General features: G+C 48.2%; 2 protein-coding genes across 2 annotated transcripts; both read right to left on the bottom strand.

Moving 5' to 3' along the window:
- Nucleotides 1–4,213: 4,213 nt before the first annotated feature.
- Nucleotides 4,214–5,576, bottom strand: LOC116431949 (uncharacterized). Its single transcript, XM_031988122.2, has 4 exons — nt 5,267–5,576; nt 4,614–4,807; nt 4,432–4,542; nt 4,214–4,355 (listed from the first exon to the last, which is right to left on the bottom strand). Exons 1-4 carry the CDS (start codon nt 5,441–5,443, stop codon nt 4,214–4,216), a joined length of 624 nt encoding a protein of 207 aa, XP_031843982.1. The 5' UTR covers nt 5,444–5,576.
- Nucleotides 5,577–8,068: 2,492 nt separating this feature from the next.
- On the bottom strand, nt 8,069–16,724 carry LOC116431956 (uncharacterized). Its single transcript, XM_031988137.2, has 4 exons — nt 16,479–16,724; nt 15,510–15,691; nt 10,612–10,728; nt 8,069–9,181 (listed from the first exon to the last, which is right to left on the bottom strand). Exons 1-4 carry the CDS (start codon nt 16,635–16,637, stop codon nt 9,073–9,075), a joined length of 567 nt encoding a protein of 188 aa, XP_031843997.1. The 5' UTR covers nt 16,638–16,724; the 3' UTR covers nt 8,069–9,072.
- Between the last annotated feature and the right edge of the window lie 1,938 nt (nt 16,725–18,662).

Below are 18,662 nucleotides of genomic sequence, written 5' to 3'. Positions count from 1 at the left end.
GATAAATGTTCAAGACTACTGACTTCGGAGAAGAACCTCTCGAAGGAGGAAGGGCGAAGAATTTCATTGTCTCAAGATATGAAAGAAATCTCCGACGCAAGCATCTCGAGAAACGGAATGGAGGTAACCACGGCGAACAAGAAGATCGATTCCCCTGGTGGAAGTATTCTGTAACTCGGCTCGGTAAACTCTTTAGGAAACAGGAAATTGTTAGTCCGCCGTGGAAGAGTGGGCGTAGGAAATGATCGATAGGTGACGCCGATACTGAAAAACACGGCGGACTTAGAGCGGGCTGCTCCCGTTGCAGCTGCCACCGCCGCCGCCGCCGCCGCTGCTGTTGCCGCAGCCGCCATTGCCACCACCTTTCGGCACGAACGATGGCGGCGACGTGATCACACTTATCAGAGAAACCGTATTACCGCGCGACCATCAGCTGGCTTCCCTGGCCCCCGTTTCTTTCTTTTCTCTCTTTTCGTCGCGATGCCCGATCGTTAAGGGCCGCCCGAAGAAATATGATATTGCGACCGTTCCGTCGCGTCGCTCATTCGTCCGATTCAATTTACGCGGAGGGAACAGCGCGAAATTGATAACGATGCCGGCTGATTGCGTTCGCGATGAAAATACTTCGTCGATCGGGTCCGATAGATTGCCATGCCTAGCGTTCGCGGTGTCTATCGTCCGACTTCCGGGAATTTTAACGAGCGTTCAAACTCTGCTGCTGTGGAACGTCGACCGCCGTCCGAGAGCCAGATTCACGGATTTTAAGAAACCCTGACGAGTTGTATTTATACGATAGGTTCCCGCGCAGCACCTTCAGAGTGCGGAAAAGTGTAGTGTTCTTCAACGCTAAGGGGACTTGATACGCGAAGGATCGATCCTTTGAAAAAAACGAGGCAGACGTTCTTGTAACGGTCGAACAGATGAGACCTTGCCTTATCCGAGCAGAGGATACTGTTCTAGCGATGTAGTAAGAACTGTATGTTGCTGATTACACTACCTCTTATAAGGTCTTACAAAGTATCAACCCTCGTAAGAAGCTGGTCGAAGAATACTCTTATCTCCGGCGCTAGAGCGGATAAGACGTCGTCTCATCCGAGCAAATTGTGCGAATGCAGTAAGAGATTCGCGTTGTTGATCGTACATCCCTAACAATTCCCTTCACAACCTCGTGTAATTTCTTGCAGTATATGTACCTACTCGAGCGACGCGGACGCGCGGAGACCCTTGTAATCCAGTGGATCGTATGGAAATCAGTTTACTCACCGATGTGGTTTGCTCCTGCGCGAGGTCTCTCGACGAATGACAGTCGGACCCTGTGTCGAACGACCGTTATTATTGCAGTTTCAGCTTGGTCCGAGTCGGGCCGGACCGGGCCAGGCCGTTCCGGGACGGGCCATTGTCGAGTTCATTAACGCTTCCCACGTTCCTCCGCTTTATTTGACGAACAATTAGCAGCAGGTTGATGGTCGAGCCAACTATCGCGCAGGAACGCTAATCACCTCCATCGCTATTGTTCGCGTCGCGGAACACCGTTTCCGCAAGCTTCCCTCGACCATGGGAACGAATTGCTCGCGAGAAAATAGCTGAATCACCTGCAGCCCGTAAGCAGAAAAATGATAATCGTTGGTGGAAGGAATTCGATCGGTGACCGACTCGTTTGCTTGAATGCTGAACGATTTTCGTACGTCTCGGCCAAGACGCCGTGCTTTCGCGAAGTAATATTTCATTCGACCGAGTTGCATCATCGTTCTTTACACATCTTTCCTGCCGAGTATCACCTCTTTACGTTACATCATTTGTAATATTGAAAATACTGTTTGACGCGAGGAATATCCATTTAAACGAACGAACTGCAGTAATTCGATTCAATTGGCAATCACCAGTGATCCACACAGCGCCATAGAAAAATCGGACGCCTGTCCTCGGTGATTCCCACGGCATTCAACGTGTTCATTCTACAGAGCGATACTAATGACGAGATCAAGCGCCGGTTAATTACCGTACACTGTATAACGTGACAATATTGAACGTTCCGATTGAGAACCGGTTGATTGGAGATTGCCTGGCCTGAACGGTCGCTCGCCGACCCGAGGCGCTGCTCCGACTTCGTAATTTGTATCGAAAAAGTTAAGAGGGGCTTCGTTCTTCGTATCGTGGATCTGTCGATACGAACACCTCGAGCCGTGCGCTTTGGAAAATTGGGTCGTGTCGTTCGGAGCAGCCCGTCGAGACTCGTTTCCGAACTTTCCGTGGAAAACAATGAAAGAGTTTAAAGGCGTGGGCGAGCTGGGACACTGCGGGGCAGGATGGGACGGTCTGGAGGGTTGGACTCGAGAGAAATTAGCGTCCGACGATGACGATACGTTGAGAAGGTACCCATGCGACCTGCCACGTTGAATTCCAGGGAATCGATAAGCTTCGTGACTGTAGGCTTTTAGACTGTAAACTTCATGGGTCCTCGGCTGCCGACGAAAGACAATCCATGTACGTGGATCCACGATAATAACGTCGGCTGAACTTCCGCGGAGGGAGCGCAATTATGTTGACAACTATTTGGAAAACTTCGATAGCCTGAGAAACTCCGTTCGTCCGAGTTCCCGCTGACGGGAACTTTCCGAAAATTAGGACTCCGCTGCCTGCCACGCAGTAGGTCCGTTCCCATAACGTGAAATGATTAGCTTTTTCCGGCATTGTTTACATAATCTAGTCGGGATCGGACCAATGATCGCGATCCCTCCGAACTTCCGTGAATACTTTGAACGCGGGCGATAGCTGAGGAGATTCTCGGAGAACTTAGGCAAGTCGGATAAGTCCTTGCTAGCCTGCGGACGTGATCCTAGCTGCGTTTCCTGTTATTTCCATTCAAACGAAACAGTTAAACCGTGTTCGACGTCTTCATACGTGGTTGCGTATGTACCTGGTTTAGTGTAGTTTAGAAATAATTTCGTACGATTCTCTTGCATCCCTTTAGCGTAATAAAAGTCACTCGCAAATTTAGCCAGCCTTTAATTTCTACGAGTCTCCTTTGAGATTCAAATTTCATTTCATTTCATTCATTCACTGCTATATTCTTCCTTTTCCCTTTCAATGAGGAGCTATTAATCAATTATAGAGATAAACGGATAAACAATAATTGTATAAATTTGAACGTCTCTGGTAGTTAGGTACAAATGCTGGCAGCTGAGGAGTCAGATCAAAGCTTTGACAGAGCAGGATCGAAACGATAAGCGGCTGTGATAATCGCAGCCATGCGTGTCGATTACCTCGCGATGCAACAGCGCGTAACAGGCAGCCGAAGAGCGACAGATGCGTCGCGACGTCGCGACGTTGCGACGCGTCTCGTCCCGTCTCGTCTCGTCTCGTCTGGTCTCGTCTCGTCTGGTCTCGTCGCGACCGCTTAACCAGTTTAGGCTGGCAGGGTTAGGCTGTATGTTCCGAATGTATATTAACCGCTTATCCGTTTCGCCAGTCTCCCGGGGTTGTTGCGACGTTTACGCCTTGAGGGCTTCGAGCAGCAGGGATTTTCCCCGGGGCCGTCGAACTTCGTCGATGACAAGGCGGGGATTTATGAGAGCCAAGATAACCAGACCAACTACTCCGTTCCCTCAGTCTATCAGCATCCGAGTATCTTCGAGGTGTACTTTAACGGTAGCTCGGGGTTTGTTGTCCGCGATTCGGTGGACCGATAGAATTTTCGGGGATAGCCAGTTGCTCGGTTTGCTCGTGGATGTTCTCTACCTTTTATCGAAACCCGTTTCTCGAAAAAATATTCGAGGCAGAAATTCGAACTTGTGAAGATCAATTCGATCAAGAAGGTCGCTGCAACGAATGCAGTTGGGGTTGGATGGGGTTAAAAGTCCGGCGGGTAAGAAGTCCCGAATTGGAAATCATTATTTGCTTATCAGTTCACCGAGCGTTCAGTACATTTTGATTTGTTAAACGTTTTATACTGTAATTTAATCAAGGAAAATGGTATCAATCGAAAAATAGTGTGAAAATAAAGTACGATAGGTATAGTATACACAAAAGAAAAAAAAAACATTTTCGCGTCGTTATTTGCGTTGCAATATAGTTTGGTTAAATACAAAGTTATGGTTGGTGATCGAAAAAGAATTGATAGGTAGATTGAAAGCAAATATTGCGAAGGTTAACTTTCGGTCGAACAGTGTTGGATATCAAATCTGCGAGCCTTCCATGGTCCAATGGTTTATTGTCAGCTAATTGTAGTGTCTGAGTACAAATTAAATAATAACAGTTGCAGGAAGGAAAAAGGACAAGCGTAAGCTTCCTCGCAGTGTGCGCTGGTCCTGTACGCAATGTCGTAGTGATCAATTTTCCTCGTATCCTCAATGTTACTGAAAAGCGAAGACAATCTTTTTTCTTAAGAAGGAACATGCTGCGATTTTCCAAGTCGAAAATAGTTGGACTTACCTTAGAATCAATCGAATGACGTCCTCGACGAACGAAACACCCGGCGGACTCAACAGCGTCTTCGCCTCGCAGATAGTTCTCAGAACGCACTCCCGTCCTGGCAAATTTTGGCTAAAACCAGATCGTTTATAGCATCATCTCACCGAAAGCACATCGAATTCAATGAAAAACGTCACGAGTACCTATTCAATGCAGTTTCAAAATTAGCGTACAATTCACGGCGATGTCTCCTCTTGATGATCCACGGTCTCTTGAATAAATACTTTTTTTTCGTGTTCTCCTGCGTCGGAATGGGCCAGATAGTATCGAACTCGAAATCGAGATACCAGCTTGCTGGCATTGGGTACAGAACCGACTGCAGCGTCGACACCGTAATCTGAATGAAGCAGAATCACCGGGTTACAATTCACTGTTCTCCCATTTTGATACGACAGCTGCGGATACATCCCACGAAACGACATCGTTGCACTTCTTATCCTCCCCAGACACACGAGTGCACTGTCGAGTCATCGAACAACCGAGAATCGCCGCGGGCCTTTCGATTTCGATAAAAGATTAACATGTCCGCGATCGGCGTTCGGTTTTGTGGCAATCTTCGTAGTTGCGTTTTATTAATCGCATCAAATCGTTTTTACAAAATGCAAATAGAATTTAAGAGAAAAGTCACGTCAAATTCCTATACCTTACACCATGCGTTATGATTTTAGACAGAAACACGCGTGAAAGTAATTTAATAGTCACGCAAAATACAAAACGCTGACCGTCACAAATGCGAAACGCCCTATGACCGATCGTCCGGCATTCGCTTGGTCTCCGAAATCGTGTGTACACTTACCACGAAAGCGCTGCCCTTCGGAAAAGTCAAAGCCCGCCTGCGTCTGGAAAGGGTCTCCGGCAACCTTTGACCGGGACCGCTTAAGACGGTGTCATTACGGTGATACACTGGGTCCCCGGGGGCCAGCTCCAGGAACAGGATCTCGGCGAGAACCAGGACGAGCCACGGGGCTCTCATTTCTCGGAATTACCGGCTGAAATCAGCCGTTTTGCAGAGCGGAAGACCTCAGACCTCTCCTGGGAGGTGCCGGGCGGAAAAGTTTTTCAGGAAAGCCGAGAACATCTTTCGCGGTTACGAGTGACCGAGCCACGCCAGCTGACGTTTCGTTCGCGAACTGCTGCGCGCCGGCCCGGTCACGTGAAGCGCCGTCACTGAACCGGCGGTGTTTGATCATCGAGTTATCGGGCTCCGTCACGCGGTTGCGAAGACCCGGTTCACTTTGCCGATCACGCGCTAACGCTCCCGAGATTGTTTTGAACGACGTTATTCGATGTGCAGTTAGAAAGACGAGTCGACTTTGCACAGGCTATTCTTGGCTCGCGTTGATTCTTTGCACGCTTGACGATCGCGGAACTCTGCTCTAGAGTATAACGAACTCGAACTGAAAGAAAAGGAAGCTAGTTAGACGACATTCATCGTTATTTTGAGATGGATAGCATAGTTCGTGGAGTATCTTAATTTTCGATGACAGAACCTTTGGACTCAGACGTAAAGACACAAGATTTACAAGTTACACGTTGACATTTGCAGCGATGCAGGCATCGTTACAAGCGATGGGTTTGAGTCTTATAAAGTTCATAGCACATTTTGCACTCAAAGGAGGATTAAAAACGGCTCAAATTCATCGCTTGTTGCAATGTCTACGTCGCCGCATGTTTCATCGTGTATGAGGCCTTAACGCAACTAACTTTCGTATCTCTGGTTTCGAAGTTTTTACCACGGGTAGTACCTGTAGTAGAAAACGAATAGACGAGGGGATATTGTTGTCGATCGAGTATCGATATCCAATTAACTCTTTCACCGTAAGGAATTTTTCTCTCGGGATCTCCTTAGCTAGACAAATGATTCAACAACGATCGAACGTCGAATCACGGCGCGGGACTAACAGCCTCGGACGCATACCGCGACCTTTCGCGTCATTCGGCGAAGAACGATTCCTCGCTGGAATTTTGGGCGGCTCGCAGAGATTCCCGGATGAGAACCGATTTCCATTCACGAACCGCATCGTAGCGGTGGTGCCGCGCGGGATGGGAGTGTCCCTAAATTTCGCAAATCTCTCGAAATATATTCGACGCGGGGCGATGTCTCCGCGTTATCCAATCTCCAGGAATCCTGACCATTTCCGTGGCTTCCATCTGTGGGGTAATTTCACCGTGGGCCTGCCTAGTCTCGCCGTTCCACCCCCGTCCCGTCCCATCCCTTTTTCTTTCCCCCTTACAAGCGAGTACATCCACGGATATTTCCTCTCGCTCTCTCCGTAGGAGCGGAGAGTGATTTATCCAACGTCCGGGACGAACTGATTTCGCTTGTCCAAACCTGGCCGATGGCCCTTAATTAAACGGGTCGCTGCATTTTAAACGTGGACGGGGGAATTCCCGAAATTGCGGCCCGGCCAATACTTTCCCGAATAAATGAATCCTTGATGTCCCGGCCAAACGGGTCGTTCCGCGGAACGACGATAATCCCGGGCGAAAGTTTGATGCGCGCCGGTTATAGTATCGTGCCGCGACCTTTTTCCATAAAAAAGAGAGAATAGGAAGCTAGACCGATCTTTTTCACCATTGCAGCGTGCCTTTCCGTCGCTCGAATACAGTAACTCGATTGCGGGTCGCGCGGTCTTCCCTCTCGCCCCGTTACGCGAGCGTTCGCCGTGCCCGCTGGAAGTGTATCTCCAATTTTCGGTTAGCAAATTTGCGTTCATTCCGATGTCAGTCAGCGAGTAGACGCGCGGTTGTTGTTAATGAAACGGCGAGTGGATAAAGTGCCGTCATTAATCAGACGCGAAACGGTTCGCTCGGGTCGATGCGGCGCGGCGCGGGAACGGAGCGCAGCCAGAGGGATTTTCTAATTTTCTGCTGGCTCCACGATCAACGGAGGAATGCGGGAACCGTTTGTCGTCAAGTGGGATCGAATTGAATCGAATTGAATCGAATCGAATCGAATCGAATCGAATCGAATCGAATGCCGTCGAATCGTATAAATCAAAGGAATTTCGCGCGACGAGGCCGCGCCGCTGCCGGTGCGCAGCTGTGCCCGGCAAGACGGCATTTCGGACCGCGATCCGGGAATCGAGCCCGAGAGCTGCGTTAATGATGTGCAATGGAAACGCGAGCGCCAGCTGACATTCTCAAAGGGGGAATTGCATCACAGCATGTGCACGCGCAAACACGAAGCTCACGGGTCGAAGGTGAGATGCATGTTCGAGCAACCGACATACATGCGCCGGCTCCCAATCCCCGGAAGGATGCGCTTTCGAGGACGTGGCTGCGTATTATTCCAGCAGCTACACGATATTATTGTAAGCCTAATGAGTCCATTGATGACGCTTACCAAATATAGACGGCTGCGCCGATTCCAAATTACCGTGCCGTGTACCTCGCGACCTGGCGATGTCGCTTAACCCATTCGCCACGAGAATCATGAGCGTTTTATTACCTCATTCGGTTTGTTGTAGGAAAGATGGATAGAAACAATTGTTATTTATTTGGTATCGTAATTTGTACGTTATATTGTTATTTAGTTTCTTATTCTGCTAAAGTCTCAACTACCGAGAAGTTACATTGACTTTTTTCAACACTAGAAATAAATCGGTCAAAATGGCTTTTAGTAAATATCATTGTTACGGTAGTTAGTAATTTCTCCGAGAATCATCCTGTTACCTTTTTAATAAGTGTGAGAGAAGACATCAGAAACGGGTCACTTTGATTTGTAAGTGGCGGTCACCGGTGACCACCGCGGCAGTCAACCCCTTAGCGTGCGCGCCCTTTGCGTCACGGGCCATTATTCGCGGAAATGTTCCGTTTGCACAGCAGCGAGCAGCGGCCATTAAAATATTCAATGTGGCCGACGTGCCGCTCTCTTCCAGAGTGTTTTGCATGGAACTTTATTAATTTTGTAACACCATTGCCATTGTCTTTCCATTTCCCCGACGGTTCTAAAAATTACAGCCGCTATATACGCGTTAAACGTGAAAACCCCGTAATCGTGAAATACCGTTCGCGGAGACAAACGCTGTCTCGGCTGTAACGCGGCAAAGTGGTTTATTACAACCGTTCCATATTAATAACAGTCGTATTCCCGTTTTATACATTCCGCAAAGCGACGTGTCTGTTGTACGCCAATGTCCAAAAATATTTGATCGCTTATCGTAATGGTTGTTTACAGAAAAAACACTGACTATACAGTTACCGTGCGCGAGTTCAATTGTTCGTTCGACAATCGACTGAACATTTTTCAATTATGTTACATTTTGGGGATTCTCGTTCGTTCGCGTCTGTTAATCCTTTGCTACCGAAGGCTCCGGACCGAAGCCATTTAAAATTTGTCGTTATAAATTACAAAATGATTTTCCTTTTCGAGCGCGTAGCGTTCATTTATATGCGAATATGTTTCTATCGAAGTTACTTCGAGGTGTTGGTAATACGAGCGAAAAAAAGCTTAGAGTGCAAAGTGTTATGAAAGCTGCGAGTGGACAAAGTGCCGTCGCTAGTCGAACTCAACGCGTTTCCCGCGACTGAACCGAACTCGGACGCTTCCATGGAATCTTCTCGCACACTCGGAGAATTAAGAAGAACGATTCCGTCGGTTCAGAAGACGTCCGGACACCTGTCTTCCGCCGCGTCGCAATTCTCTTGACGGTAGTAAGCTCTCTCGTACCCGGTCACGGTGTCCGCGTCCTCGAACTCGCCGGGCAGTCTGAAACATTTGAAAAATGGCAGGTGATCAACGCGATAACTGTCGCGAGAATGTTCACCGATTCATTCGACATTACCTATTCTTTCGCGGCGAAGACAAATAGCGTTAGAAACAGTAAATATCCTTGAATTACTAAATATTTCCATTCGACCTGCAACTTCTCATTGTAATCGCTTCTAAGCAACTCGGAATGACCAGTCATCAATCACCGAACCATTCCAGTGAACGCGTTCAAACGGTGGACGCGTCGCAAAGTAAATCAGAAAGAAGAGATTTAATCGCAGACGGAGATACCGCATCAGCCAAGTTCGCCGCGAAGAAAGTTCTCCAGTTGAAACGCGACGACAGAGAAACGCAACTGAATTTCCCGTAAATCCTTGCGCCCCGTCCCCGCGAAGTTTTTCGTTCCGTGCGAAAAGGTACCAAAAATATTCAGCAGGCCGATCGCGTTGCTCGCGTTTCACCGGCGTTATTAATTATCGAAGGGCGACCCGTGTTCGAACTTGCTCGCTGTTCGAACAATGAGACATCCCCCCGTATCCGCCGCCCAGCGCGGCAGTTCGCTCGCGCGTCACGGTTCTTCGCGCATCCGAAACTTTCGGAACGGTTATTAAAAGCGGACCGGTCGGGGCCGGGGGCAAGTTGTCGAAGGAAATTCCGCGAGCCGCTCGGACGCAGTCTGCGAACTTCTCGGGGACGTGCCGGAGCCGGGGGACGACGTTAAGCGTCACGCCGGATGTCATGAATAAATTCAACGCGTTATCGGGAAAGTGTAACGCGAAATGCCGCCAGCCGACGGAGTGTCTTGGAAATGACTTGGAGTTACGCGACCGAGACGACACTTTGATGACAGCTGTATCCGTCGACGATCCTTCCTTCTTGCTTTTTCCAAGCGTCTTTCTCGCGTTCACCCCGGTTCCTTAGACACTTGCCAGAGACGCGGGCAGATGTTTTTCGCGCTGGAACGTCTCTATTTCGAGCGACGCGACGTCGCCGTTTTTTTCCCGGCGAAATCACTTTTCCCTTCGTTAATCGATGTTCGATTAATCACCGGTCTCCGATTCAATTTTCGATCTTCCGCGACGGTCCCGATCAATCTCTTCGCTAATAATCGTTTAGACATTCAACGTCTGTTCGAGTTCGATCGCCTCACCCTCTCCCGCGCGCGTTTGATTAATCAACGTCTTCGCGGCATCGTTTTCTCTTCAATTCACCTCCGACGGATCATCCTGGCCGTCATTGCTGGCTTGATCGGGAATTTCAATAAGTAATTTCGAATGGCAATCGGTGGGCTCGTACGCGAATGAACTTACTCCGATCGAGAGACGCGACGTTTGCGAGAGGTCTCGGTTGCTTATTGTTCGATCCTCTTACATTTGGATTACTTCTCAAACGGGAAAGAGTAATTCGGGCGATTGTAAGATACTTACGAGAACACGACACGCATAATCTCCTCGAGGAAGGTTCCTTTGTCCGTCCCCTTCCGATTTCTCTCGGAAGCCTTGCAGATTGCTTTCAGCACGCAGGCTCTGCCGTCTTTGCCCCGTCTTCGCAGAAGAATACGATCGTGAGAGGAATACGAGTGTTACGGGGGACTATTAAAAATTACTTCATCCTTTCTAGACGTCAGGGTCTTACGAGATTCTTCGCGTACACGCGTTAACCGTTCGCTTTAACTAGAAAAGCAAACGAACGATCAGATATTTCTAAATAGTACATATTTAATCTCCATTTCTGCTCCTGTTAGTTTCCTAGAAACTTTCTATAGTACTTTCGTTCTTTCCAGCTGGAAGAAAATATTTCAAATATTGGGTATCCAACGAAAGCGCAGTCTTTGACAGGTTTCGAGGAAGACAAACTTCGATAAAAACGAAATATTGAAATTTGATTCTCCCCGAAAAAATGTTGGTAGATCCCGACGCAGATTATTTTACCGAATAAAATGTTCTCGTTTTATAAAAGTTCCTGTACCCGTTTAATTTTCATCGCGGAGAACCACAGAAACTTTTCTAATTATCCGATATTTATCAGGGTCCCAGTTCTCCGCGATTTCAGGGAAATCGACGCGTCACAGTGCGCCGGTGTTCCTGGCGAGACCGACTGCGATCGTTTATCACTATCGTGCTCGTTATCTTCGTCAGGCTGTCCGTGAGGCGGCGGTCTATTCATTAAGTTCGCGATAATACCGTCGAGCGTTGATACCGGTGGGTACGGAGCGCTTCGGTGTAAACCGGTGAAGGTTTACAGGGATCCTCTCCGCCCTTTCCAGCTAACCCCGCCCAACCCCCGGCGCTCACCCCCGAAGCAAACACTGGCAATTATAGAGTACCATGCTTTGCTATTAGCATCGGAATAATGCAGTTGCCGTGTTTCATCGCGGACCAGGAAATCCGCGACGCAATCTTGAGATCCTGTTAAGAGCGGACTAAGATGAGTACTGGTTTACAGACAACACCTACGCTTCCTCTGTCACCTCTCTGAGAAAAAGATTTCCGGAAGTAGGCGGTGGTAGCCCTTTAACCCATTCAAGACTGAGGTTTTTCTCGGAGACAATATTTAAGAACCAAGACTCGAAATCATTACTTTCATCGTTCCTGTTCATTCTTTGCGATCACGTCTTTTGACTATAGGCTGCTCTTTATGGATTCCTAGTTTGAAAACAATACAGATTTTAATTTTTACATACCTTTCATTTGTACTATTAACTAGTAAAGTAAACTAGTTTCTCACTATTAGTCAATAGACATTTATGATCGTTATACACACGCTTTGTGTGACACGCCTGTGTTACAAGGTGTTCTTAGCTAGACACTCCATTACAATGTCGTTTTTGCAACATCAAATTTTCATATTTGGAATAGTACATAGTACTCCCTTCTCAAATAATTTAGGAGTTCGTTATATATGTGTAATTCCGCTCCCCCCGCTGAAGGTTTTGAATAAGTTAAAAAATCCTCATCTGCAGAGAGTTGATAACAGTGGAATTAATATGCTAATTGTAATACGGCTGCCGACCGTGCGCAGTTTTTTTCCATCTTCCTCTCTGTCGATTCTTCTCCGCCGAAACTCTGGCCGCTTTTGTTTGTCTACGCGCCTCCTTTTCTACTTTGCCCCTGCCTTCGTCTAGCCGGCTCCTCAGCCAATGGATTCCGTCTTCGCCGTTTACCTCCTCGCAGTCCTTTTGCTTCCTGGTTTTTCCTTCCTTTTCGCGCGTTACACGGTTTAACCCATTGTTGCCTCTCCGTCTGATCACCCGCGCCTATTCTACTTACTCCTGCTCGCGGTCGATAACCTTTCCTTAGCTTCCCCGAAAGAGACACCTGTCCGTTATTCAGTCCGCTCGCCAAGTTCTACCACACAAACAGCCAGTATCTGGCAGCGCTGAATATAAAAGAGCTAGATGAAAAGTAATCCTACAAATGAGGTGTTTAGCGAAGAAACAGGCACGATGATACTCCGATTAACACTCGGGTTACCTTATTAGCAGACAAAGCGTTAAGTGAGGCGGTTTTAGCACATAGCGTAGTAGGGACGAGGAAACATTAACTCTCCGCGCTTCAAACTTTTTCGTTGGAAATATTTACTAGAATCTAGCTAACGAGAGAACATATGTAAATGAGGAAACAAAGCTATTTCATCTCGGTATTTCTCGAATGGTTAATATTGTAGATACAGCTCTATAATGTTGGTATATCAAGTGGAGAGTGAGAGCCACTTCCCGAGTGTACAGGATTAACATTTTAATTTCAAGTTGTTATTACGACAGATTATTTTTATCGTAGCGGTAAACCATTTCGCAAACCATTCTGCCGACGCTCGTACTTTATACTAGCGCGATATCCACGAAAATTCCCTTGATCCCGATCTAGTGTCCTCGGAAATACTCTCGGCAGCATATCTCGTCTCACCACAGGCCACAAAGTCTAGCATTAAAATTGGAACAGTCGATGTTGCTGGTTGCACGCGTCGACTCGCGGATCTCTGGTCAAAACTTGGAGTAGCTTGCAAGTGTGCTGCCGCATTTAGTTAAGAAGCCGTCGACGGAACAATGGGAGGCTATTAACACGGAGAAATAACTACGTACCGCGCGGTATCGTCGCGAAACATCAGCCCACGGTCCGCTCATCGCGACTGCGTTTCAACGAACCCTTTCCCTCGGCACTAGCCCGTAACCTCGTGATTTTGATCCACCAGCCGTCGAGCCGGGGAATCTTTTCCGCGCCATAAATACATCGATCCTCGCGCGAACAAACCCCGAACGGAGCGCGGCAGACGATGAAATATCAGGGAAAAAGGTAATAATTCAGGGGCAGATCGCAACGAGTGCAGTTTTAACGAGAGAAAGCGCGGGAAGCGCATTAACATTAATTTCAAACGGCGTTGAAAGTAAATACGGGCGAGCGCTCGCGTGAATATAAAAGTGAGCCTTGACTGGCGTTTATCGGCGGCCGCGGCCGGGCCCGCGCAAATTTCAATGGTACAATTTGACAAATGGTTACTCCGATATCGGGGTAATCGATGATATTTATGCAAGCAGTATGCGGCGTGCTGGCACGCCCGTCCCGTACGCCCGCCCAGAATGGCTGTTTTAATCGATCGATAATGCCTCCTTTCGAGTAATGCATTCGAGTAATGCAGCCCTACGGGCATCGACAGTAGTCCCCGTTCTTCGACGATACCCTCCAACTGCACGGCGTGCGCTTCTCGCGCTGTCTAATGTACCGCTTCTCTTTTACTGCTTCGGAATGACTCGGGGCACTGTTTCCTATTAATCTCGGAGTAATCTTAGAATAATAGAGGAATTAACCTCGGAGCTCGTTTAGCTCTAAGGTTATGTGGAAGATAAATAGCCCGGCGAGAGTGTACGGTTTTGAACCAATGGCGAGTTTAGTCGGCCGTCTATCGTAGGCTAATTGAACAATCTAATCCACAGTTTCTCTTTTTAATTTGTTCGGTCGTCAACGTGGTTGCTAGTTACAAGATACAATCGATGAGATGGATTTCAGAAGCTGAAAATGTTAACAGATTCTTCTCCAGAAACGTTTAACCATTGGCTGATCGGTAGCTAGGACAACTAGCTGTTTTACTCGAAGCTGAACAATTTGCTGCTCACTATTCACGAAGACGCGGTAACCAAAGAACAGCGCATGTTCCGAAACACTGATCATCGCCGTAGAAGTCGTAGGGAACCGGGATCTTCGCGCTGAATTTCCGAGCAGCGTCGGGAACAGCCGAAAGGAGAGCCGCTTTATCGTTAACTTGATTCGGACCGCACAATTGCGTCCAATCCGTGAAAAGCTGCGGCTCTTTCAACGCCGCGGAGCCGTGCCCGGGTCGGAGCTGGGCGCGCCGCGCGCGGCGCGGACAAACGTCCGTGAAAGCTAGACTCGGCTTTGTTTAGTTCGTCAGCGTTTCTCAGTCGACGAACAGTGGTGAGGAAGAGAGTGTGGGGGGGGGGGGGGGGAGAGAGAGAGAGAGAGAGAGAGAGAGAGAGAGAGAGAGAGAGAGAGGGCGGTTCGAAAGACTAGGGAAACGTTCGCTATCGGCGTCCGTTTCGGGTTCAGCTTCCTTCCGCCTTCCGTTTGGCGAGGTCAACGTTTCTACACCCTCGGCACTCGAGGAGGGCCGGATCGGCTTCGAGAGCCCGCCATTTAACCCTGGCGGGACTTCACATTCTCGTTTTCGACGATTACCCGTGGCGTGAATCGGACGAGTGGCCTAGTTGAGGAGCCGGCTCGATCGACACACAGCCCAAAGATTCCGAATTGTCTGGTTTGTTCTGCCTTTACCCCCTTGCCCGTCCCTTAGACGCGTCCGCCGCCGAAAATCAAGAGATTCTTGGCTGGGGGAACAATGACGGTAGCCCTCTTCGAAGTGTGCTCGACGACCGCGACTTTCTTCCCCGGCGAGACAATAAACTCCTAACTCGGCCGAACGCGACTGAAACACTCGCGTTTTCCGATCGACGAGCTTGTCAAGGGAACGCGAGGAGATTCCGCTGGAGATGAGAGAAGGGAGGAAGTTTGCGAATGTTTCGTTTTTTTCGAAGCTCCCTGATGAAAGGTTCATTTTAACGTGCTCAAATGAGTTAAGCTGAGTCTGAGACACTGAATATTTTTACGCGCGTATTTCCTTTCGGTCGAGGGATTATTCAAGTTATTCTCTTCGCAAGAATTGTTAATATTCTGTAGTGTATAAGGAAAATACGGTATACAGAAATTGATGGAAAAAGGAAGGTTCCTGATTTTTAATCGACGAGTTAGGGCGTTAACGTCGCAATCGCTTCAATCCCCGCTCCACTACTGGCACGGATTGATCGGTTACTCACGTTCCCAGCAGAGACTCCATTTTGCGATAGAGTTCCCTTCTGCTTCGACGATGATACACGTCCGGAGGCTCCTGCGATAGCGTGCTCTCGCTGGGCAACTCCCATGCCTGGCCAGCTGTGATCCCGACGGTGGAGAATCCCGTGGGTTCCGCGTATGTGGTCAGCGTCAGGCAATACACTAGCTGAACCATTCGTCAAATACCGGGAAAAACGATCATTGAAAAGCTTTATTTTAATATTTCACGTATTAATGCACGTTACAAAGTTTAACATTACACATACAACTTTATAATTCTCCTACATCGTCCCACGAGTGCAAAATATTGCTAAGCTTTTCCACGGAAATCAAACATTTACTCGTAGAATAGAAATACGTTCGAACGTTCGAAATATCCGTGCAATTATCAATGATTTCGAGGGAAGGATTCCATTGCAAGATGCATTCGCCCGAACGGAGAATTAATTGACAGAACCAGGAGGTATCTCCGCGCAGCCTAATGATTCGTTAACGAATTTGCTTTACGACGGGGATGTTTTCAATTTTCCGTCGCGCGAGCCCCGGTTAATTGCGATACACGGGTATTTGGCACCGTGTGCACGCGCTTCGGCGTTCCGAGGCATTAAATAATTATCACCGCCAAATTACCGGGGTCGATCGTGGCGCGCGGCGCGAGCTCCTTTTAACGCTTACATTTTGCATGCGAGCGTATTCAATGACGGACAGGAGCCCGAGCCGGCTGCTTTAGGCCAGGCCGGGCTATTAGAAATTATTAAGCCATCGTTTACAGCGCAAGTTTCACGAACTTCCGTGCCGTGAAACGTCCCAGGGAGCGGCTCGTGCTCGTGCTCGAGCCGGAGCGCATGCTTTCCTCGTGACTTAATGTAATGAACAAGTTTTTTTACGATGCAGTTACGGTGGTCCGCGTTTCAGGGAACCCGGCGACATTCGCGTTCGAAAGTTTCACTCACTTGAACGTTGCTTCCTTCGGGGAACACCAGGTATTTCGCCTCGAACTCTCTCCTTGACCGGCAAACCGTTCCGTTGACGTCGTTCGCGGATCCCACGACCCAAAACAGGCAAACGAATTCGATCGCCGTAAAGAGGAGCGACGAACGCGCGGCCGGCATCCCGTTCGGTGCCACTGAATTGCTTCAGTCAACCGGACAGGATTTATTGAAACAGTTCACGCGGAACCAGACGCTAAGCGAGTAAAGTGACTCGAGCCGGTGGATGATATAACGACGGGTAACGTCGGTTAGAGTGTTTCTCGGCGTTTAGCGGCGAGTTTTACGGCTCGATCGTTAAACTCAACCTTAAATTAGTCGTTAAACGAGTAAGCGCGAATTGCACGCGTTTCTGTTCGCGCCTCGTGCGGAATCTTCCGGCTGTAATCTCATTCTCCTTCTCGGGGGCCGTCGCGTGACAACGCTCGTTCCGCAGTTTTTCCGGGGACCATCGACATTTATCACGCAGCGCGAAGAGAGTTACAGTGGCGGGGGAAGATACACTCGACGAGAGATTAATCTTTATCGGACGCATCGTTCGCAGATCTAATTTCGCAAAAAACCGCGGCTCGTCGGAACTTTCATAAATTCGAGGAACCTGTAACTTCACTTAAAAGCTTGCTCCGAGGCTTCAATAAAACAACACGGCTTGAAACGCTATTAATTTCGCTGAACACGGGATCATGGTTTCCGCTGTTCGATGTCCGCCCGTTCGAAAAAAGAAAAAGGAAATACGAAAAACAAGAAGAACAGAGAAGAAAGGGGAAGAAGTACGATGCACGCGCGTCCCCGTGATCACGAATCATCGTCCTCGTCGCGAGCCAAGTAATTAGAATGATGGCGTCATCGATTCTATTCCCGGGACTCGTGAAATTTTACGACGAACCTCGTGGACCGCCGCGCCGCCCGGCCGGGCGAAAATATAATTGGAACGTTCTCCGTTGTAAAAACGGAACGACGGATTTTTTAGCGGCGGTGATAAATTCCTGCCCTCCTATCATCCTCCTTCGTTGGACCGGAAAGATTTTTCGTTGTCGTTACAACGTGGAATTACAGCGCGGACCGTAGGTTATACCCTCGTCATCCAACAAAAAACATGTTCCCCGTGTTTTTCACGTTTAACGCTAGAGCTGGCTTATTTACTATCTACTCTTGTATAATTTCTTATCAAAATTAGATGGGTGCGTTTCTTTTTAATGCAGTGTCGATACAGGTATCTGTGTATTAAGATTATTTCATTTCTAAATAAATCGTCTTACTAATTCCGGTAATCGCAAGATAAAAATGTCAAATTTTTAGACATTCAAACTTTCAATTTGAACTTCAATTTCACGTCGGGCCGTTCGACGATTCTAGTGTTAATCAAATCTACGAGATGCATTCGAGAATGCCGAATCATTTCCCGCGCATTATCACTTTATTGTTTCCATGTTATCGTAGGAAATAATATCGCCGGCAAAAAAGCGTCGAGGCATTAACGTTAAAACAAACCGACGGTCAGCGCAGAAATTAGAAAGCAGTCGTTTCGGCCGCGCGCTTGGCCCGTTCCAGTGTTGATACGTACAATTTAGAGTTATTCAATTACTCGGTTCAGTTAACGAAAAAAACCGACGGATTTTTAACGGTCCGCTCAAACTTTCTGCCAACTCGGCTTTACCGGACCGTACGTTAATGTATTAATAAAACGTTGCTTGAATGTTTAGCGCGACACACTCGCCGTTTAAATATTGGACATTTAAATAACGACGCAGACATTTTTACCCCCGTTCCTGTTTACAAAAGGGCTCAGAGCGGCCGCACTCGACCGTAGCCGCGCCGCTGCCGCTGCACTCCGTCCAAATGAACTATAAATCCTGGGCACTCGGTTGGCCGTTTTGTTAATGCAAAATGAATTACACGCCGCCAGCGTCACCGTCGCCGGCGTCCGGTGAAATCAATTCGGTGCGAAAGCTTGGACGCGAAATCTTTGAAATTCCCCATCGGGAGCTGTAATTCGAAATCCGGAGATCGAAAACGTCGAGCGCGAAATTATACGTGCGTCGGTCGAGGCTCGGCTCAAAAACGACCAGAAAATACGTCGACTCGAATAATATACGAGATGATTACGCATGAGTCGAAGATCGATCGAACTGTTTTATTCCTCGTTTC

This window comes from Nomia melanderi, chromosome 3 (genome assembly GCF_051020985.1).
Source record: "Nomia melanderi isolate GNS246 chromosome 3, iyNomMela1, whole genome shotgun sequence".
Lineage (NCBI taxonomy): Eukaryota > Metazoa > Arthropoda > Insecta > Hymenoptera > Halictidae > Nomia > Nomia melanderi.
Note: the sequence above shows the minus strand (reverse complement) of the source record. Positions and strands in the feature narration are given on the sequence as shown.

Excerpts from the sequence above, each read along its gene's own strand:
- LOC116431949 (XM_031988122.2), bottom strand. The coding sequence starts at position 5,443 with ATGAGAGCCCCGTGGCTCGTCCTGGTTCTCGCCGAGATCCTGTTCCTG. Across the intron at positions 4,808-5,266 it reads CGAAGGGCAGCGCTTTCGTG|ATTACGGTGTCGACGCTGCA; the intron begins GTAAGTGTACAC and ends TGCTTCATTCAG. Across the intron at positions 4,356-4,431 it reads GTCATTCGATTGATTCTAAG|TAACATTGAGGATACGAGGA; the intron begins GTAAGTCCAACT and ends TTCGCTTTTCAG.
- LOC116431956 (XM_031988137.2), bottom strand. The coding sequence starts at position 16,637 with ATGCCGGCCGCGCGTTCGTCGCTCCTCTTTACGGCGATCGAATTCGTT. Across the intron at positions 10,729-15,509 it reads ATGGAGTCTCTGCTGGGAAC|ACGGGGCAAAGACGGCAGAG; the intron begins GTGAGTAACCGA and ends TCTTCTGCGAAG. Across the intron at positions 9,182-10,611 it reads ATTATGCGTGTCGTGTTCTC|ACTGCCCGGCGAGTTCGAGG; the intron begins GTAAGTATCTTA and ends CAAATGTTTCAG.